Below are 21,397 nucleotides of genomic sequence, written 5' to 3'. Positions count from 1 at the left end.
GCCTCGTGACCGGAAGTTGTCGGGGGGAGGCGGAAGTGAAAGCGGGGAGGCGGTGGGGCCCATTAAAGCCGACGGAGGCGAGCGGGGGGCGGCAGCGAGTCTCGGGCGGGCGCCGCGGCACACGCAGCAGGTGAGGCCCCGCGGGGTGCCGGCAGCGCCTCACACCGCGGCTGGGGGCGGCGGTGGCGGTTCCGCCCCGGCAGTCGCCGTGCGGGGGGCGCCGCTCCAGGCCCCTCCCCGGGGAGGGGGGGGTTGCGCCGCCGGGGCCCCTCCGCGGCGCGGGGGGGGGGGGGGGGGCGGTGACGCCGGTTTGCCGGTCCCCGGGCGGACTACGGAGCTGGAGCTGGCCCGCCGGGCAGGGCTGGCGCTTGCCCGCCCCGTGGCGGGGTCAGGCGGCCGGCGCCGCCAGGTTCGGAGCTCTCCGGAGCCGTGCCGGGCCCGGCCCAGCGTTTCCCTCGGAACAATAGAGCTGGGCCGCGGAGGCCTCCCCGGGAAAGGGCAGCGCCGCGCTGCGGGAGCCGGGACCCGCAGGCCTTTGCTGAGATGCGCGTTTCTTGAGGCCTTTGTGGGAGCCTTCTCTCCCGAGAGGCTTGAAGCGGCCCGTAGTGGTATCTCCCCAGGAGGAGAATGTATTGTCTGTGACATGTGCTGCTGCTGCATCTTTCCCTCAAAGCCCGAAAAGGCTTTCGGGCAGCCGGTGGCCGAAGTGGCCTGAGCGCCGGTGTTTGGAGAAGCACCGCGTTGGTGCTGGGTTGCTGAAATGCTAGTCAGGGTGGTCGATGGGTATCGCTGTTAAGATGAGCAGGCAGCCTGGGAGCGATTAACGTGAGAAAACAGGCGGCTGAAGAGACTGGCAGTTATTGCGAAAGGAGCTCTTGGCGTGTGTAAAGCCTGAGTCAGTTCTAAAAAGTAGTAGAGTGGACGTTAGAAGTGCTTTTGGCTGTGACTGTATAATAAGGTAAATGAAATAATAGCTATGTTATTACTCTGTGGGTAAATATAGACTAATAAATATAGAAATACCTAATTCTTGTACTTAGACAACTTCACTGTGAACGATGGGCTTATTTATTAAAACAGCTGTAAAAAGATGGGCTTAATCTGAGTTAAGATAGGTAACCTCAGTATCAAAATGAGCATGTCTTACCCAGTAACTCCAAACCTGTTGAGTCAAAGCTGGAGTTCTCAGTGTTATCTCACTGAAAATACTTGCTGATAAGCAGAGCTGCTGTGATATGTGTGTATGAGAGGTTTTACATGTAAACTGAGAACACGTGACCCAGCAGAGTCCTCCCAACTGGAGGCAAGCTGTTCTTTGTTTGACAGTTGCCTGATATGGAAGCTTGAGGCCTTCCAGTACTTGCCAGTGGCTAGCCAGCTCTGGCCTGTGCCTAGCACTCTGTTGTGTCCATGTGGATTTGGGGCCTGGGGAAGTGGAGAGTTCTCTTTTTGAGGAGGGTGGTACACACACCGTGCTCTGGGGCTGCAGTGGCACTGTCAGTGTGTGAGAGGAGCCTCAGCCTCGCTGTGCTGTGGGGTGGTGGGAGTCCACAGACCCTGTTTTCTCAGTAGCTGTATTTGAGGTTGAAGTGGGTGGAGTCATTTGAATATTCCTTGTTAAATAATCAAGGCTTCATTTCTGTACTTACTCAGGAAGAACGAGTATACTTGTCTCTCTCTTTTTTTCTTTCCCCCTTGTGACTCCCAACAGCTGACTGAACACATGACTTGCCCTCCATGAACTAATGAGTAGCCCCACCATGCCTAGCCTGAGCCCTCAGAATCCAAGTCAGCGCTAATGCTGTTACTTTCAAGTGCTACCCCTGTTTCTTTTGTATATGTGTGTGTGCTGTTATGTTAATTCTCCTTGTGTAGGAAAGCTGTAAAATGGGGTCAGTCTGACCCCTCAATAAGGAAAACTTCAAAAATTCACTAGCAGTTTGTTGCACTCTTGACCTGCAGTGAGAAGTGTAAGGGGTAAGAAGTGCAAGGCAGCAGCTATGTTCAACTTTCCTCTGCCCAGCGGTGCCATGCCTGTGTCCTCAAATACCCTACTGATAGTTCCACATGGCACACTCGGAGTTGTCCCTCAAAGGTCCCAAGTTAAGAATTTAAATATCTTGCAGTTGCTACATGCATTCTTGCCCTCCTACCAAAACCAGTGAATCAAACCCCTTGCTGAGCAGCACAGACATCTTGTGACACTGGTGAGTCCTTTAACTGGAAGCAGAAAAGCTCTGCTATAACCTCTCTTCTGAAGTCACCTAGGGAAGACCCACTTTGCTTGGTTTGCTCCCCAAAATGAATGCTTAGAAGCAAGAGGGCTACCAGATTCCATTTCTGCAGCACCTTCTTAAAGCTTCTGGTTTAACACTCTTGAGTTGGAAGGTCATGTGAAGTACCTGTCGGAGCAAATCTCTGGCAAAGCTTGTCCTTGAGGAAACATGACAATTACAATCGAACCATCTGTGCAAAACTATAAATAGCCTTGTCTCTAACATACATGGGATTTTGGTCTGACTTCTCTGTGAAAATGAGACTAGTTTATGCAGAACTTAACATTTGGTTGTAAACAACATAGCTTGTGCTTGCCTAGGATGCGTTTTTAAATGCTGCATCGTGAGATAGGTGTCTTGTGAGCCCTGGTTTGGGAGTAAGGGCTATTGAACAGGGCACTTGGTGTTTGCATGCTCTAAAACTGTGGGCTGTGTGGGCTCACAAGGACATATTGGTAGCTGTCTCTGCTGATAGCAGTTTCTTCAGTAACTAAACTGAACATCTGGTAAACAAGTGCAGAACCCTCACCTTGGATGCTGCCGGTGTTCCCTAATGTCATCTGGACTTCTCCTCTGTGACTTGAACTACTCTTAAGCCCTTGTTACTGGGGCCTGGTGGGCTTAAGATTCCCTTACAGACCTGTGGAGTGACTTAAAGCTGGTTGCTGCCACGGAAGGGAGTCCAGATAAGACCTTCCTTGGATGCTGAACTTGGCTGATCACTAGCATGCTTGCATGCTGTTTGTTTGACAGCAGTCCTGCATTCTTCAGATGCTGAAATACTTCATCCTTGCAAAGCATTGTTTTGATAATTGCAGTTTAATTGTCCGAGTTGGAGTTCAGTTGGCTTCTCCCTGCAGCTTCCTGAAATGATCTCTTGTAGTTGCTGTATAACACTTCTGCTCTGTGCCAGTAGCCTGTGATGATAAAAGGGTCACTTTCTGCAGTGACAGTCCAAATGTGAGCTATGCATCTCAAAACTGAATCAGGTATGGATAATGAGCTGAATGATGATAGCTAATACACCATCTTTCACATCTGCAGTTAGCTGCTCTATTGAGGCTCATATTTCCCTTCAAATGCACCTTGAATGAAGCTTCCAAATGAGTGCCCAAGGTCAGTGACTCCCCATGTGCTGTTCAGAAATAGCAAGCAGTGAAAGGAAACCCCTCTCACATGGTCTCTTTCAAGCTTCCAGCGCGCGTGTTGCTCTTGTGCCCCACTGGTGGGGACGCAGCGCTGGAGCCTCGGGTGCTGCTGCATTTTCTGCTCACTGAGGGCTGCCTGGTGATGTCATTGTTGCTGTTAGCACTGCTCCTGTGAGACTGCTCCTCCTCCCCGATGCCAGCAACCAGCTCCAGCCATGGGCGAAGCTGTGTCAACACTGCCGTTGCTAACTCACGGTCAGTGCAGGGGAGGGAGGCCAGGCTTGTCAAGGCCACTGGAGTCTGTTGATTTACAGCTGATCTCAAATAGCCTTGACTTCTCTTGCTAGGAAGCCTATTCTTGAGGCCATGGCTGTTTTCACAGGGCAGTGAAACTTCAGAAGGGGTGCACTGCCTTTGAGATGGCACAGATTCTTACTGGTATAATTCAAAGGCTCTTGTAGTGAGTGATTTGCTCTTGCCTCTCTAACACTACTTAAAATGACAGCTTAAGGTGATTAATTATATCTAATTATATTATATACTTGCACGAGTTTGAAGCAGAAATTCCTCAATGAAATACAGCACATCTTTATATTGTCAAATAAGAAAAAAGTGTATTTCTGGAGTGTGTCCTGTGTCACTGCATACTGTAACATTGGCCACTTGGCAGGCAAGCTGGATGAGTGAGGTGCTGGGCAAAAGTGAAGGCGGGCAGCTGGAGCTGCCTTCAGAGGCTGCCTGGCTGGAGTACCTGGACCTTGGCTGCTGGGGTTACCAGTTTATCTTGAGTCTGTGCTGAACCCTTGATCTCTCTACAGCCGGGAACCAGCAGCCTCTTGAAAGTAACCTGCTTGGTGCTTGTCTACCTCAAGTGGGCTGAATCACTTGTCTCTGTGGTGCTCTTTTCCTCTCGGCTCCCAGGCATGGATAATGATATATGAAGTCCAAACTGGCACAGTGGTAACAGTCTCAAGCATGAGAAGTCAGATGGTTGTAACTGAGGCATGTCTAGGCCTGGTCTCTCCCCATCCTGCCCCCAGGACTGCTCTCTTAATCTTACTATGCAAGTCACTACAGTGAAGTCTTTTTGGTCCTTTGTGGAGCTTCATTAAGGGAATAGCTGAACTGGTAAAGTATTGCTGCAGGATCTGTGCAAGAGGTCTGAGGGCATGAAGAATGAGTCTGAAACCAAGTCTCCACAGTAGGAATTCCTTGTTAGGTACTGACTCAGATATCATGGCAAGCTACCTGTTACACTCCTATCCTGGACTGGTACTGAAATACCTGTCCTTCCTGCTCTGCAGCCTGCATTAGCATAGTAAGAGGTATTGAGTGTGTGTAGGATCTGGAGTTCTGTTCAGGGATCAAAGGTTAGTTCTTAGATTGCAACTTGTCCCTAGAGGAAGCTTCCTCTCTAGAAGAGTCATTACAAAACAAGACCTCCTGAAACACGTACAGGAGTAAGGGGTTTGCCCTTAGTGCTGATCCTGTACTTCTTGTGCATCTACTTATCTGGTGGTAGGGTCTCCCATCAGTGTGTTTGTCTTGTCTCTTTTATCAAGCTGCTGGTGCTGAAGGAGACAATATCCCTTCACAGATCTGAATCTCAGGTGTAATCTACAGGGTCCAGCAGGCCTCTTGAGGGCCATTGTTTGATTTGAAGGCCTGAACCTTGGTCAAAGTCTCCCTTCCGCCACCTGTTCCAGCCCAGCCTCTAGGAACTAGTGGAAGCTAGCAACTAGTAGATAAAGAATGCTTATTTACCACTGCCAAGGTCTAAGATCTGTGCTTTGCTTACAGCTGCAGAGGTTATCTAACACCTCCTATTTGTGTTTCTAAAACCAAAAGCATGACAGGAATGTGTGAAACCTTAGGAAGCTGTAGACAAAACCAGAAATTAATCTGAGTACTTCAAAAATGCTGCCAGATACGGTACAGATTTAACAACTTCACTGGTTCTTAGTGGCCTGGCTAACTTGCAATGTTTTGAATTGCTTGGTCTTATCTTCTGAATGTGAAGATTAAAACCCAGCTGCCTCTGGCACTGCAACTGATGTAGAGAAAGCAATGGGAGAAGGATGTTTAGTGGCATGGCCTGATGTGAGAACCGTGCTGGGCTAGCAGTATTCATAGAGAGGCTACTGAGACAGTTGGGTGGCTGTGTGCCAAAAGGCTGACAGACAGGACTGGATAAACCAGGCTGTATGGGCACTATAGCTGTGTTCCAGTTAGTGGTGTAAGATTTGTCTTGCTTGATTTGAAAGCTCTCCACCAAGGAGACCATCCTGGTAGAGGCCTGGCAACATGGAAGCTATATTGGTAGAGCTGAAATGCTTTGCGTAGGCAAGGCCCTTAGTCAAGACACATGGCTTGTTGCCTAGTGTCTCCCAGCAGCCAACAATGTGCTCAACTCTCCTCCCACATCCTGAGATTGTCTCCCCCAGGGCAGAATAGGGGAAGTTGAGCTTGCTCTGATAAAGGGGGAGGGGTGTTAAAGCAAGCATGCCTGTTCTTGTAACAGCTTGATCCGTGGGGAAAATCGTCTGGGAACTACCTGAAATGCTGTAGGATTTACCGGGGAACTGCTTCATCCTGGAAGGTAGGAGCACAGCAGTACTGATTCTTGAATGACCACATAACTTGAGCCTCAAAGGAAGCATAGCTGAAGCTCTTCAGGCACTTGCTATCAACCTGTGAGGGCTCTGTATATGTGTCTGTTGCTGGCAAAAAGGTATCCTGTGGTATAAGGGCCCTTGAGCTGCTGGAGGAACTGGTGGGCTACAAAATTTGGGGCTGGTGACATCGAGTTTTCAGTGAAGCTTCTGGGTATGGCTTTCTCACAGAGCTGTCTTCCTATAACCTGAAGACTGCCATTTCAGCAGTCCTGGCTGCTGGTCTGGGCCTCTGGGTGACATTAATTTTAAAAAAGCCTTCCTGTGCACAGCTGCAATCTTCAGATACCTGCTACCTGCTGAGGAGAGGATGCTGAACATCCTCAGTTTGCTGAGGAGCAAAGTGATCTGTGTAGGATGGCTGTCCAGCAGAGCTGGCTGCATCACTGGGGATGCTTTTTACACTGCCTTCCCTCCCTCCCTCTGGCTCAGGCTGTTCATCACCTGGAAGAGCCTACATGTATTACTGTAATCTTGGGCTAAACAGCAGTCTAGGCAAAAGTAGTGTTCCTGTAGACAGCAAGAAATGATCTCCAGACCTTTCCCACTGCTCTTAAGCGCACTGGTGGTCTGGCTAAACATGTAGAGACACATCTGCCTTGGTACTGTGAGCAGATGCATTTACGTGCTTGCTTTGCTCCCACTTTCAAACCACATAGTCAGATCAACATGATATCTCCTTAAGAGAGGGTGGCTGCTGTGATATGTAAACTGGTAGATCAGTTTCTAAGTGTTATACTTTCCTGGTTGTGGGGGTGGGGGCTAGTCCTACATAGCTTGCACTTTTCTAGGCTAAAGTCACAATTCATCATGGCAGCTTTGGAGGAAGAACCTTGTTCAGTTCCATGTGTAGTATTTAAACATTGTGCAGGCATAAACCAACTCTGGAGAAATGCCAGGAGGTGTAACAGGGCTGTGAATCAGGGAGGCTTGGGCTAGAGAACTTGCCTTTGAGAACTGGGGCTTTGAGTCTGATCATCCGCATCAGTGCCCCTCAGGAATGCGCTCCTCTCCAAATCGCAGGCACTCACAGTCCCAGTGGAACTGAGCTGAGCTGAGACCTCAGGCAGGGCAGACTCTTTCTCACATGTAAGCCCTGTGATTCCACTGCAGACGTGCTCCTACCAGTGGCATTGCTTCTGCCTTCCTTTTTATCAGCTGCACTCTGGCAAACTGGCCATTAGCGTATCCTCTTCCAAGGAGCTCTGAGTCCATGCCCACAGCAGGGATGTGTCTAGAGCCCGCAGCTGGGGACTGAGGGACTGGCTGTAGGCAAGCAAAACCTTATTGCCATTGAAATTAATGTCTTCCCCAGCACTGGCTCTGGAGCTTCCTTAGTCACACCAAGAGGCTGTTCTGCCCACAGCTGAGCTTTTGCATTCTAGATGGGTCTCCTGCATGTTTCCCCAGGCTGCATGTTGCATTCTTTCCTTTTAGCCCTGAGCTATCTTAAGAGCATGTTATCCATGCACAGGATGCAGCAGAGTACGTTTGTGGGCCTGGTGTCATATATCCATCTGGTAGCCAGCTCACAGACCAGGTTGGTTGGCTATTAGCACCGTGTCACATCAATTTGGTGCTCACATTGAAGTGGCCAATGAACTGAATTTGAAGCCATGAAGCTGGCTGCTGGCTAGTTCCTGAGCTTCATTTGGTCCTAGGGCAGCTCCTCTGGTTCTGTAGGCTGCAACTCCACCCTTCAAATGAGATGGAAACTTACTGCAGACAGCTGTAGTCTTAAAAAGCCAGTTCCTCTGGGATGCTGAAACATGTTTTAAGATTCTATTTTGATCTGAGCCATGTCAGCATGCTAGCAAGCATCTAAAGCTCTGGGCTCTTCTTCAAGGTGAGGCTTCTGGCTCAAGACACTCAGGTAGGGGTAGGAGACACTGGGCAGCATACCTACACCTGACAACTTGCCACATAATGTTTTACACAGGGTATCAAATGGTAGCTGAGGCTTCCAGCCCTCACAGGGCTGGCTGGGAAAGGCACCAACAGTACAGAAGCCTGCTCTTGGTGAAACTGCAGTAAGTAGCAGGCAGCCTAGCTGCTCCTCCTGAGGATGGAATGATGAGCTGTGCTTGAGCTCTTGGCTGGGTACCAGCAGGAAGGAATATGTTGGTAAGAACAGCAACATAAATGTGTGGGGAGGAAGGAGGTGGAAAGCAGTTTTCAGATGCTCCTGATACAGCAGCAGCTAGAGTGTACTCTTCTGTGAAGCTGTCACAGGAATACCTTGCCAGCTGCTTTTGATGTGGGCTTCACTTCAACTGACTGCTGCTCTGTGGTGCATCAGTGAGTCCTGAAAGTGTCTAAAGCACCCCTGACTGGACTGTAGGAGCCTGTTGCCCTTAAAAGCAACCCATTTACAGAGACTAGTTCTTGCAAGTTGTCAACCTGAATGGCAAGATGTTCCTCATTTGCTTTAGGCACAAAGCCAGCATGTGTCCCTACCAAGTGTGAGGTTTTGAGCCTCAGATTGGCATCTTCTCCAGTTAGGAAAGCTGAGCTACTAGCAGACCTGTCCTGGGAGTAGAGAGTACTGTCCTGCTTGTGCAGCCCTTGTCAGTGCAAGACTCAACTTGCTGTTAAAACCAGGTGCTTCTGTAGCATCCTGTGAGGATGCTGGGTGGTTGTTCCACCTGTAGAGCACTCAAGTTCGGTAAGGAAAATATGCAGTTAAACAAATCAAAGGCAGGTTTATTTCTAGTTTCTTCCTTAAAGGCAGCTTGGCACCTTTTCAGCCATCTTCATATGAAAGGAACAGCTACTGCTGACTGTCCTCTGGCTAGCACTCAGCTTTTTCCCAGCTGAAAGGACAGGGCACCTGCTCAGCTCCTGTTGTGTCACTGGTGAGAATGCAAGTGAGGTATGTCAGAGGCTGCTATCTGCTGGTCTCAGGTAGGCATTCACATGCAATTGCTCAGGCTGTCACTTGCAGCTTTGCTAACAAAGCATCTGTTAATGCAGTGGCTGTGTGACCACAGAGCTGGGACCAAGCTGTTGTTAGCAAATTGTATTGGTAAAGCTTGTTCAGCTCCACCTTGAGCTCCTGCCACAACTGGAGACTGAGGCTTTAGTACAAAGGGTGTCTGGGCTACTTGGGTGCTCTGCAAGTGGGAACTGTGATCCTGGTCAGCTAATGGCAATTGCAGACTACCTGCCTCTCTTTAGGATGAGGCCTTACATTTTCAGAGTAACTGAATTGGGTCAAATTCATGTGACAAGCCTTTGCTAAATTTGTCTTTAAGTCATGGCAAGCTACAGTGTGACCATGAAGCAAGTGATCTGTGTCAGTATGGGGTGCTTGATCCTGTAAGAACAGGATAAACATCCAGTGAGCATCTCATCTCAGTGGATGAAAGTCTAAGCTGACATAACCCCCTGAGGTGCCAAACATGCTGGGGAGCTTGCTACTTCTGGGAAGGAACTGGTTCAATCTGACTGAGCTGGTCCTGAATCATTCTTCCAGCTTCAGTTTCCTTGAAGAAATGCAGAACCATTGGGGGGGGGGGGAAATAAAAATAGCTCTGGTGTAGTACAGAGACTTTGCAGCCTCCCCCATAGGAGAGAACAGCAAGCAGAGGTGGCATTTCTGTGTTGGAAATGCATTTAGCTGCATTTTATGACACTTTTCCTGCATTTCAGGACAAAGTTCTTCTAGTGTTCAAGTGTGGCTGTCTTCTGCTTAGCCTGGTCACTGCAGTGTGTGGCATCCCCTGATGGAGTGCTGCCCTATCCACATTGGCTTGGGTGCTTTTGCTAAAGGTCTTATGATAGTGAGGTGAATGCTCTGCTTACCAGCTGCAGCACCCAAAACAGACCTGCAGTGCTTCAGGTTCAAGTGTGCCTCTTTGTGAAACACCTACATTTGTGCTACTGCTGGGACAGGGCAGCAGAACTGGGTATTCCCAAGTGCTGCAGTGAGTTAGCATTGCTTGAAGTTTGCTCACCTACTGCTTTGCACCTTATCAGCCTAGTGTTAAATATCCCTGGCAAAGGATATGAGGAGAGGGGTGCAGTCCAACAGCCTTGCTTTGGCCAGCTTCTAGTGGAAGGTGCAGATGGCAAGCTGGTAGATGCAGAGGCAGAGAACTCCTGGTGAAAAGCCCCAGTTCTTTTAGCCTCTGCATGAACATGCTTTTTTCTTGCTTAGGATTGTGATTTGAACAGTAAGGGCTGTTCCAGCAGTGAGTCAGGAGGTTCAAAACTGGGATGCGTATGCTGCTGTTCAGGAAGCTGTTGCCTTCTGTGGAGATGAGATTCTCCCTCCCCTGCAAGGCTAGCTACTTTCATACTAAACCTGTCCATTAAACGCCACTTAACATGGCTCTCCTATTGCAAGGCTTACCTAAAGGATAGCTAAGAGATCTGGTGGGCCAGCAATGCGAGCTCCTACTGTTCTTTGCTTGTATCAACCTAATTAATATGCCTGCATTGTGACTTGACACATGTGAACATCTCTAAGGAATCCTTAACCATCCATTTCTGCTTTCAGTTAAAGCAGCTGTCTTAATATAGTAAGTGAAAGGACAGTTGTACTCTGAAGCAGCAAGGGAAGCCTAATTAGATTTGGCATAGGCTTCATTTGCTCTTGCATCTGAGGAGCTGTAGTGCTATGGAGCTTCCTGGAACAGTTTTTGACTCTTCCTTTGAGATCAGGTGAGGGAGTAACACTTACTAGATCAGATGTCAGGGGTTCTCTCCTGCTGCTCCAGCAGGCCAGCCTTACAAAGGTGGTAATGCTGCTGGGGAGGAGAGGAATACTGGGCTTAATTTCATGAGGGTCGACCTACTGTTAGTGGCTTGTTTGCTTTGTGGAATAGGCATTAAAAATTGAGTGGAAGGACTCTTCTCCTGCATTAGAGGCAGCTGTGTCATTCCTCTAGCACCAGTTGAGCCAGGAGCAGGAATGATGCTGACTGGTTTCTGACGGCTCCCAAGCAGGGTTAGCTGGGTGTGCTGGTAGGCTGTGTTCTGAGCAGTCATGCAGGTTACCTTGCTCCAAGAGACTTCACGTAGTGTAAGATAGAACTGATGTCTTGGATCAAATCTTAACAAACAGGTTTTTCTTCATGGTATCTCTGAAAAGGGAAGTGCTTGTTCAGAAATACTCCGGGGACCAAATCTGAGCCCTGTGTGAGCTTGCACACTGCCATCTTAAGGGCTTGTGTTACTCTTACAGGATGCTGCTCTAGAGTAATTATACCAAATATCATAAGGCAAGACAAGCTGCATGTGTAGTGCAAAATAGTCTTAGACTTGTGTACCACTGACTCAGCACTATCACAGTTTTGATCTCAACTCAAGCTGACCTTGGTTTTTGCAAGAGTGGGGAGTAAACCCTGCACAGCCTACATCTCAGCTCAGTAATTTAATGTTTCTTGCAGGTATGACTGCAGAAACTCTTCATGTGAACTAACTGCTCCTTCAGGTGTTGAGACTTGCTTCATCTGTGAGCTAAAGCTGTATTCTTTTTGACCTCCCTTAGTTGATTTTATTCTAGTAGAGTTCACCAGTGTAGCTTAGAGAATGTATATGGACTCGGTTTCTGTGACACAAGGCAGTAATGAGTGTACTCAATGCCATGCAATGTGAGAAACAGCCTGTGTTAACAAGGAAATAATCCTAATTTGATTCTGACTTCAGGCAAACAAGTGTTTGAGTACTGAACCTGGCCCAGGGTGGGCTGGTTGCACCATATTCTACTGACACAGCAAATGGCATGCTGTAACCAGGGTTGACTGGGGTATTTCTGAGCTTTGAACTGCAGCATATGGGAGCATCCTCTGCCATGGAGATGTTGTATTTCCTGCTGGCTTAGTATGAGCTGGAGTCCTCAATATCCTTTCCATGGTGTTGAGGAGGCTGCAGTAAGGCTTTACTTACAGGACCTTCAGAGAGCACTAGTGTCCTTCACTTCAGTACTTCAGCTTGTTAAAACCACTGTGGCAGGAAGTAATCACTGGAGGAGACGTGGTATCCTGTCACTGGAGAAGTTTGACCCTTTGGGTTGCTTCAGAAAACTCCAGTTAAGATAATCAGGATGTCTTCAATCCATCTAGATTGAAGATCTCAGTAGGAGCAGCCAGACTTCTGTTTAGCACAAATAGCTGATTTAAAGCTGAGCAGGTCTCCAACAGTAGCTCTAGCACCACAGAGGAATTGCAAAGGTTGTGCTGTAGAGAGCAACTTGATGTTACTTCAACATGGGGGGGCTTCCTTCAATAGGAAGGCTCCAAGAGATCTACCACTGATCTGGAGATGTGGTCTCCTCCAAAGATGAGACCTCTGCTTGTACTGGGCAAGGAATAACTCTGAAGTGTTGGTCTGATTGTAACCATGATGAGAAAACTAAGAGCTTGACCCATCAACTGACTGGGCCTCAAAGCAGCATTGACCAAGCCTAGTGGAACAGGGCTGGGAAACACTGAGCAGTGTCCCTGGCAGCACTGAGTTCCTCACTGTCTCGTGGCCCAAACCAAACAGTGAGCTGAGACAGCTCCTTCCGTGCTATGGCTCACATCCGTTGCATCACCTGGGATGGAAGCTGAGTGTCTCACCTGACTGCTGTTCATGAGGCAGCAGGAGCCCTTCATGCTGATGGGGTAGCCCGTCAGCTATGACAGGAAGGCAATGCCAGGTCTGACTCAGACTCCTTTCCCATGTCTGCAGGTGGCTGCTCAGCTTGAGCCACTTCTCTGAGGTAATGAGACTTGACAGAGCAGTTTCTCCTCCCTTCCTAGTGGGATTTCAGTCTGTGTTGACCTTAGGTGCTAAGCATCCAGTGTGATTTAGTGTTGTAATTTGTGCTCTGCAAATCCCTCCCAAGCATGAGAACTCATGCCAGCTTGTCCAGAGCTGCTTGGAATAGTGGGAAGCACTGAGCTGCAGCAGCCAGCAGTGCTGAAAACACGCAGAGGACAACAGCAGTGGTACATGCTGGGCTCTGGCACACTCACTTCAGGGTGAGTTGTTTTCCTCTGTCCTGAGGTTCAGGACCTGAGCCTGTGCAGATGTTTTCCATGACACTTCAGCATACACAGCTGTCTTTAAGCTGTTTCAAAGCTCTGCTTGCTTGCTTCTACAACACAGTCAGCCCAGATGGAGCAAGAAGTCTTTGGCTTGACTGACACATATGTCACTTGTGCTATTTGCTCTGAAAACACAGGAGGTGCAGCCTACTTAAAGGAGTTTACATGGACTGTTCTCCCCAGCCTTACAGAGTGTGGATCTTAGCAAGAACAGAGGTGGGACTAAATGCCGGGGCTGTTGACAACTTTCATCTGGCCATATCTTGGCTGGGCTGCCAGTTGGATTGTTGAGCAATGCGGTCCAGCACAGCCTGGGAAAGGAGAGGTGTTTACACTTGGAGATACTGTGCTGTGTGGGCTCTCTGGTGTCTGGTAACACCCAGCCAAGGACAGCATGAGCTCTGTGGGTGGCCTGTCACTGCTGTTCACTCAGCCGCCTCTGGATGTTTTCTCACCAGTGTTTCCCATCTAGGTGCATCACTAGATGTGTGAGGAGGGTGCAGTCCAACAAGGTGTAGCTGTGAGTGTATGGCTACCCATGGTGGCTGCAGGGGGGCTGCTTCAGCTTCTGCAGCATGCACTGACTGCACAGCTTTTAGCACTCAGAGCTTGAGATGATTAAGACCTTTTGCAACTGGACCCTGTATCTAGTAAGACTCCTACAGCTTGGAGCACGTTACCAGCTGGAGTAGTGGGATGAAGCAGGTTGCAGTTGTCAGTGGTTTAGGGTGCTGCATATGGGATATGCACAGGACTGAGCTGCTCAGGAGACCTGTGTTCATGTTGTTGAAGTGAAGGTCTCCTTAGCTGTGAAAATCAGGAGTAGCTCATTAAGAGCAGTTGTGGGGTGCAATGGATGTGGTGTAGGAAGAGGGGAATTTTAGGGTATCCAAGTCCCCATGCAAGGGCTGGATATCTGAAGGCCTTTGAATTCAAGTAGCACAGTTGTAACTGTGTTCTGGCTCCTCTTGCTCTGCAGAACCTGCAGGGCTCCTCAAGGAAAGCCAAGGAGTTCTTTTGTTGTGGACCAGGTCAGGAACAAAACATGGTCTGATCTGCTCAAGCCTGAGCACCTAAGAAAGGTTTTTCCCATCCCCTCCTGAGACATAGGGAGAAGAGCCTCCCGGTAAGGGTGTGCTCAGCCACTAATACCAAGACTGTACTTGCTCTCACACTTCTAGATGTGCTGTAGCAGTATCTGGGCCTGCTGCAGCTGAGGTACCCCCAGCTTCTTCATTAAGCAGAAGGAGACCTGGGAGCAAGTAAGAGTGTGTATCTCTGGAGATCAACTCTCACTCTTGAGCCACTTGCCTATGACTGGAGCCATGCCAGGATGCAACTGAGCAAACAGCTCATTGTCTAACAGCTGGATGTTGTGGGGTTTGCCACAGTAGCTGTGTCCTTCCACTGAAGGTGAGGTGGCAGTGGTTATGCTCCATATGCTCTCAGCAAAGCCACAGAGCCTGGCAGCAGTCTGGTGAATTGAGCTGTTCAGCTGGCCTGTGGGGTCAGCATTTCCTTGGGACTCAGCACTTACACAAAGCACGGCTGCTGGAGAAAGCTATGGCTTCTCCAAGCTCAACCTGGAAGGTGGAGGAAGCTTACTCTTTTTTTCTTGCTTTCTGCTGGAAACTACTGAACAGCCTAAACCTTGTGTGGTATTAGACACATCCCTGCTTAACATCTCACTTAATAGCACAGGTAAGAATTAGGCTGTGTTGAGAGCTGAAACGCTTTATTGTGCTTCCTCTGGTCAGGCTAAGGGAGGAGGCCAAGGCTGGTGTACCCCCAAAATGGCCTGGAGACAGGGCTCTGAATGCACTCTGTAAAGGATGAGTGCTTGGCTCATCTGCCTGTTGGTATAAGGTTGCCACTACTGGTCTGACATGGCCCTGCCTTTGAAACACCTGGTTTAGTGCCCAAGTGTAGCCTTGAACTGAAGGAGTGTGGTTACAGGAGAGCTGTGCTCTGCCCCAGTCTGGCTCCTTGCTGAGAGTCCAGTTTCCCAAACTCCAAACGTGCTGCTTTGTGCCTCCAGGAATGACATGGTGTCTGATGTGATTGTTTCTCTTCCATTCCAGTGTAAAAGATGACTTCTAGGAAGAAAGTGTTACTGAAAGTCATCATCCTTGGAGACTCTGGGTAAGTGGAGGAACCTTTAAGCTGCCAATCTACATCTAGCTGGGGCAGTGCTCTTGACTAGTAGGAGCCTGGATGCACTGCGAGAAACCAGTAGTGCCAGCAGGAGAGGTTGTACAGCCCCAGACAGCTGTGTTACCTTATAGCTTTGAAAACCCTTCACCACATTGAATGTGGTGAATATCTTGAAGTCCTGCCACAACATGAACCAGAGAGTGTGGTGGGGAGATCAGTGCAGTAGCAGGACTGGATAGCCTTTCTGCCAGGAGGATGTGTGCTGTTGAAATGAGCATTTCACTTCAGTAAAATCCTGCAAGTAAGCAATTTTAGATGGCTTTTTAAAGCACTGCTTTTGTCAGAGGTATGCTTTATATCCTGAGCCATCTGCTTGGCTTCTGTCTGCTCTGGCCAGAGCCTGCCTGGTGGAGTGGAAGGCACTGCTCTATGCTGTTGAGCAAGGAGTCTGCTCTGCTGTCACAGGTTACTTGACATGCAGGCTGTAACCTGACTCCCGTGACACAAGGCTTATTTATACCACTGCCCAGCAAGCTGTTGATCTGAGAGTGCTTCTCAGTCACAGAGGAAGCATGTGAGCCTCTAAGCTGGCTCTCTAGGGTGGTCCTTCCACCTGTGGGTGCCTGGCAGATGTGAGTGTGAGCTGTTGCCAGCAGACATGGCCTGTTCTGTACCACCTCCTGCAGAGGCTGAAGATGACTGCTTCTGATGGGTTTCTCTGGGGCGCTTCATCTTCTTCCAGAACTGCCCTCATGATCATAATGTGAAACATACTCCTTACTGAGGATCAGATTACTGATGGGGAAACAAGGTTTCTCAAGTGTGTAATCAATCCTGTCCTTAGGTAGCTGATGCTTTGGCTCAGCATGTTGCCTCAGCATCTGTTGCTATAAAAGCCCCTTCTTGCAGAGGTGGGTGTGTTTTCCCTGGTTGAAAGCCCCACAGGCAAAGGGCACTGGGATGTTCTCTTCAGGGTGGCTAATTCAAACACTGCTGTAGAAACAGCCTGCCTAGTCTTTCTGCCTTTCTCTCCAGAGTGGGAAAGACATCACTGATGAACCAGTATGTGAACAAGAAATTCAGTAACCAGTACAAGGCCACGATAGGTGCGGACTTCCTGACGAAAGAGGTGATGGTGGATGACAGGCTAGTGACAATGCAGGTAAGGAGGGACTTTGCTCCCTGCTGCAAGGGAGCCTGGCTTCAGAGACCACCCTTTTGTGGAAGATTCTGCTTCAGTACAGTCCAGAGCAGTGCATGGCTCTGAGGAGGTGCTGAGGGACGTGGGTTAACTGTGGGCTTGGCAGTGTGAGGTGAGTGGTTGGGTTCAATGATACAAAGGTCTTTTCCAACCAAAAAGATTCTATGATTCTATGAATCTTGCCTCCTCTAAACAGCTCTTGGCCATAGATGCTACTGGGCTTCTCTACAAACCTATGCATGGGCTGAACAAAGGAAGGCCAAGATCAGTTTGGGCTCAGCTAAGAGCAGCTTTGCCAGGCCCAGTTTAAAAGCAAAAAAGTTGGTACTGACAGTAAACTAATCTTGTTAAAGATCCCCTTCTCCAGTGTTCAGGAACTAGAAGGGATTCCTTAGTCAGGTCAGCTACTTGTGCTGCCCCGAGTCCTGTGGGTCTAGTGTTAACCTGCCAGCCTGCTTATGACTCCAGTATCTGAAGCTTTCATCTCTCAATGAGACTGACTGCAAGGTAGCAAAGGCCGTGTTGCAGCCATCAAAGGAGTATTTGGACCGTGCTGGCACCCAAGCACTGCAGGCAGATCACCTACTGACCCTAATACCCCAGTCCTGCTTGCCCAGGACAAGAAATGTCCCTTGCTGAGGCTGAACACACAAAAGATTAACTATCTTTAAAAGTGGTTTTCTGGCTTCTGTGCTTACAGAAATCCCCAAGCCTTCAGGTGCTCTTCCCGGGCTAGCTGGGGGCTATAGATGTGGAGTTCTCAAATGAATTGTGGGCTGTGTGAGTAGAGCTGCCTTCTCTGCCCCATCTTTTATTTCAGATATGGGATACAGCAGGACAAGAACGATTTCAGTCTCTGGGAGTTGCCTTCTACAGGGGAGCAGACTGCTGTGTGCTGGTGTTTGATGTCACAGCCCCCAACACATTCAAAACCCTAGACAGCTGGAGGGACGAGTTCCTCATTCAGGCCAGTCCAAGAGATCCTGAGAACTTTCCTTTTGTTGTGCTGGGAAACAAGATTGACCTAGAAAACAGACAAGTAAGTTCTGGGATTTGTTTGCTTCCTCTTGGGGAATTGCTGGAGTGGGAGACTAGGAACACAAGAGAGTTATCTGAGAAGCAGGAGTAGGAGGTGCCCGAGTGTGGCTCAGCTGTTGTGTGCCACTGGGGATGAGTTTCTCCTCCCTGGGGAGGTTAAAACCCTGTGCACAGCGTGCTTCTGCCCACTGCTGGAAGGATTGCAGCAGGTTCCTGCATAGATGCAAGGAGAGGAGTGATCCGCCTCCAGAATTGCTGAGGGAGTTCCTACAGGAGCAGAAACTGTCTGTGCCCTGGGGGCTCACCTTCCTCAGGCAGGAGCTCCTCGTCCTGGGGCTGAGGGCAGTGGGTGCTGGGCAGCAGCCTGCTGTGCTGTCTCAAGGCTGTAGTTTTGATGAGAGCAGAACTAGTGTCCTCGCTCAGACTAGATGGGAGAGGGCCCTGGCCTTGCTCTGGGAGTAGCTGAAGGTAGTGATGCTGCTCTCTGTTCCCCCAGGTCACCACAAAACGGGCACAAGCCTGGTGCTACAGTAAAAACAACATCCCCTACTTTGAAACCAGTGCCAAGGAGGCGATTAATGTGGAACAAGCTTTCCAGACGATTGCACGAAATGCACTTAAACAGGTAGGGACGGGGTGGGTGGGGGCCGGGGCCAGGGCCCGTCCTGCCTGCCGAGCTGGGCTGCTATGGGCAGCCTCGGGCTCTCCTCAGCTGAGAAGGGCTCCCTGCATGCCAGGAGCTGTCTCTGGAGCCCTGGCACTAACACCTCCCTTCTCTCCCCCCAGGAAACTGAAGTGGAGCTTTACAATGAATTCCCCGAACCCATCAAACTAGACAAGAATGACCGAGTGAAGGCTTCTGCAGAGAGCTGCAGCTGCTGAGGGGAGAGGGAGGGGTTGAGCACAGTCCTTCACAAATGAATATCACACTTAGGCCTTCAAACACACAGCCCCTCTTCTGTGTTTAAAACGAAATTTAAACAAATTTCCATCTCCAGCTGCCAAAATCCACCCGTCTCCCTGGAGCGTCTGAGAGCCCCGCGCTCCAGAGCTCACGTCCCCACACCATCCACATCACACTTCATGGTAACAGACCTTTCTCTTAGATTAAAATGGAAACTCTTATGTATGTTTGGAACTGAATCTAATTCCAGGTGTCCAATGGAGAGAAACTGTTTACAGGTAATCTGTGTAACCAGTTACATACATTTTTAACTGTCTCGTGTTTTCCCCCGTGAAGGCTGCAACTGGAAAGGCTGATTACCCCATAGTTCATTGCAAGCTCAGCACTCAGTCCAACTAGGTTGAGTTTTGTATGTATCTCTGTTAATGCTTGTTACTTTTAACTAATCAGATCTTTTTACAGTATCTCCATGTATTATGTAATGCTTCTTTAGGAGAAATCTTATAGTACATGTTAATATATGCAACCAATTAAAAATGTATAAATTAGTGTAAAATTCCTGAATTTACATGTTCAAGTTCTGAAACACAGTTTGTGTAGAAAGTGAGGAGGACACTTGTGACCTGCAGCGTGCTAGCAACACAGAGTCCAGCTCGAGACAGTATTCTGTACAGTAGAGATGAACTATGTGCGCCTTCTTGTGCTGAGGCCAAAAAGGCTTCCTCTTCTGGAACATCTGTCTGGCTTCCTTGTATCCAAATTCTCAGATTTGCATAACAGCATTGATATGCACACTGGAGTATTGGATTTAAACAATTAAATACAGCTATGAAATGACCTCATTTGTTCACCTCCCCTCCTGCTTAACTCCTAACAGCCTGGAGCGAGTGTAGGAAGGAGCCAGAGCTGAGGTGTCCCGGTGTCTCTGTACTGTGGAAGGAGCTCCTCTCCCAGCTGGGCTGTGGGAGCTGTTTCTCGATGAGTGACCTGGACTATGAATCTTCCCTTTCTTCTTACTGACTGCTAATCTGGATTTTTGGTATGGGAAAACTTGGCAATCTAGTCCCTTTCTTCCTTTCTTCCTGGTATTTGTTCTTGCATTTGTAGCTTGCTTAAATGGAGCCCTTCTACCTGTTTTCCAGAGGTCTACATTCTAGTACGTAGGCTGAGCTCTTATGTAAAGAGACAAACATGATGCCAATAAACTTAACAAGAACAAACCTTCTTGTTTACTCCTGTTTCTGACTCCCTTTTTTTTCCTGTCACTAATATGCTCTTTCCTCTGTCTAGTCACTCTTTGAGCAAGCTGCTGCCTGCTCCTTGGAGGATGTTTGTGCTTCCTCCTGACTGTCTGTGCCTCCCAGGCTGCCTTTCAGGAGCAGGGGGAGCAGACCCTGCTTGCTCTGCTGACCTGGGACTATGGCAGAGCCTCTGCTCTTCAAGCTGCTTGCAGAGGCATGAACTGTGCTGGATCTGTCTGCTCCTCTGTGCCTAGTCCTTCAGTGCTGGCCTGAGCATGTGGACAGTGCTGTTAAAGCTATGGCCGCCCTCCTCTGGAGTGAGTGGGCAAAAGGAGCAGGCTCAGCCCTTCCCAGCTCTCCAGGTTGGTGCTGCAGCTGGAGGAGAGGGAAGGCTGGCCTTCCCTCACTCCAGCCAAGTCACAGTTAAGCCTTTAATTCCTGGGTGTGAGGCATGACCCTCTGCCTGCAGGCAGCAAGGCTGAGCTACTCCTGTGCCCACAGGAACATGGAAAACAAAATGTAGAGAAATGAGGCCAGTTATTTCAAGATCCCTCAAACACTTTGTGCTCTCCAGCCTGTTGCATGGCTGTGCCCTAGCATGCTTTTTCTCTCACTTGCCTGGGCTTCTGCTGTCCACATCGCTTTGAAATAACTGCTCTGCAATAGCAGCATCTCCTGCTGGGCCCACTTCCCTGTCTCTGCCTTTCTGAAAGACCTTCTGCTCTTCTCCCTTTGAAGCATCACTTTGTACTTGCTTTCTGTAGGGGCAGTTTGAGCCAAACTGGGGGAGGTGGGAGCAGTAGCTAAAGTTTGGGGCAAGAGGATGGTTTTAGTTCTGCATCTGGCTGGGGCCTTGGGTAGTGGGGCTCAGGGTGGAAGGGTTGCAAGGTGCAGCTGTGGATGAGCCAGGAAGAGACCCTGGGTTTAATCTCTCTCCCATCTGCCCAAGGGGTAGTGACACAAAGTGCAGGGAAGGGGGAGCTGTGGAGGCCTTTGCCTGAGGGTGTTAGAGATGTGAAAGGGGAGAGCACCATTTGCCACATATAGACTGATGATTCTGCAGGTGGGACTATGATGCATACACAGGAAAACCAGTGAAGGAGGCAAGCAGGGGGTGGGCAAGCGGGTTTCTTCTCCCCCTCTACTCTGCCCTGGTGAGGCCTCATCTGGAGTCCTGTGTCCAGTTCTGGACTCCTCAGCTCAAGAGGTACAGGGAACTGCTGGAGAGAGTCCAGCACAGGGCCACCAAGATGATCAGGGGACTGGAACAGCTTTCACATGAGGAAAGGCTGCAGGGCTTGGGGCTGTTTAGTCTGGAGGAGACTGAGGGGAGATCTTATTGACTTTTACAGATATCTAAAGGGTGGGTGTCAGGAGGTTGGGACATCCCTTTTTTTCTATGGTAGCTGGTAACAAGACAAGGGGTGATGGGATGAAGCTGGAACACAGAAAGTTCCATTTAAACATAAGGAAAAACTATTTGACTGTTCAGGTGAGGGAGCCCTAGCACAGGTAACAGCTGCTGTTACACAGGAGCTGAGGCTGGGGCACATGGGGACTGGTTCCTGCAAGCATCCCTCATCACCACTGGGCTGTGAAGGAGCCTGGGCCCAGAGAAGAGCCTGGATCTCTTCTCCCTGTGCAATAAAAGTGTGCTTAAAACTTCTGCTCACAATCTCTCCCAGCACCAGTTAGGTCTCATGGCTTTCACAGAATCATAGAGGAT

The 21,397-nt window shown here is 49.2% G+C and overlaps 1 protein-coding gene across 1 annotated transcript; it reads left to right on the top strand.

The window, feature by feature from the left end:
- Positions 1 to 44: 44 nt before the first annotated feature.
- RAB7A (RAB7A, member RAS oncogene family) lies at positions 45 to 19,650 on the top strand. Its single transcript, XM_062008451.1, has 6 exons — positions 45 to 130; positions 15,215 to 15,275; positions 16,323 to 16,449; positions 17,309 to 17,527; positions 18,023 to 18,151; positions 18,313 to 19,650. Exons 2-6 carry the CDS (start codon positions 15,223 to 15,225, stop codon positions 18,406 to 18,408), a joined length of 624 nt encoding a protein of 207 aa, XP_061864435.1. The 5' UTR covers positions 45 to 130; positions 15,215 to 15,222; the 3' UTR covers positions 18,409 to 19,650.
- The last annotated feature ends 1,747 nt before the right edge of the window (positions 19,651 to 21,397 follow it).

The sequence above is a fragment of the Colius striatus genome, chromosome 15 (assembly GCF_028858725.1).
Source record: "Colius striatus isolate bColStr4 chromosome 15, bColStr4.1.hap1, whole genome shotgun sequence".
NCBI classification, from domain to species: domain Eukaryota; kingdom Metazoa; phylum Chordata; class Aves; order Coliiformes; family Coliidae; genus Colius; species Colius striatus.
This window is presented reverse-complemented; position numbering and strand designations above follow the sequence as displayed.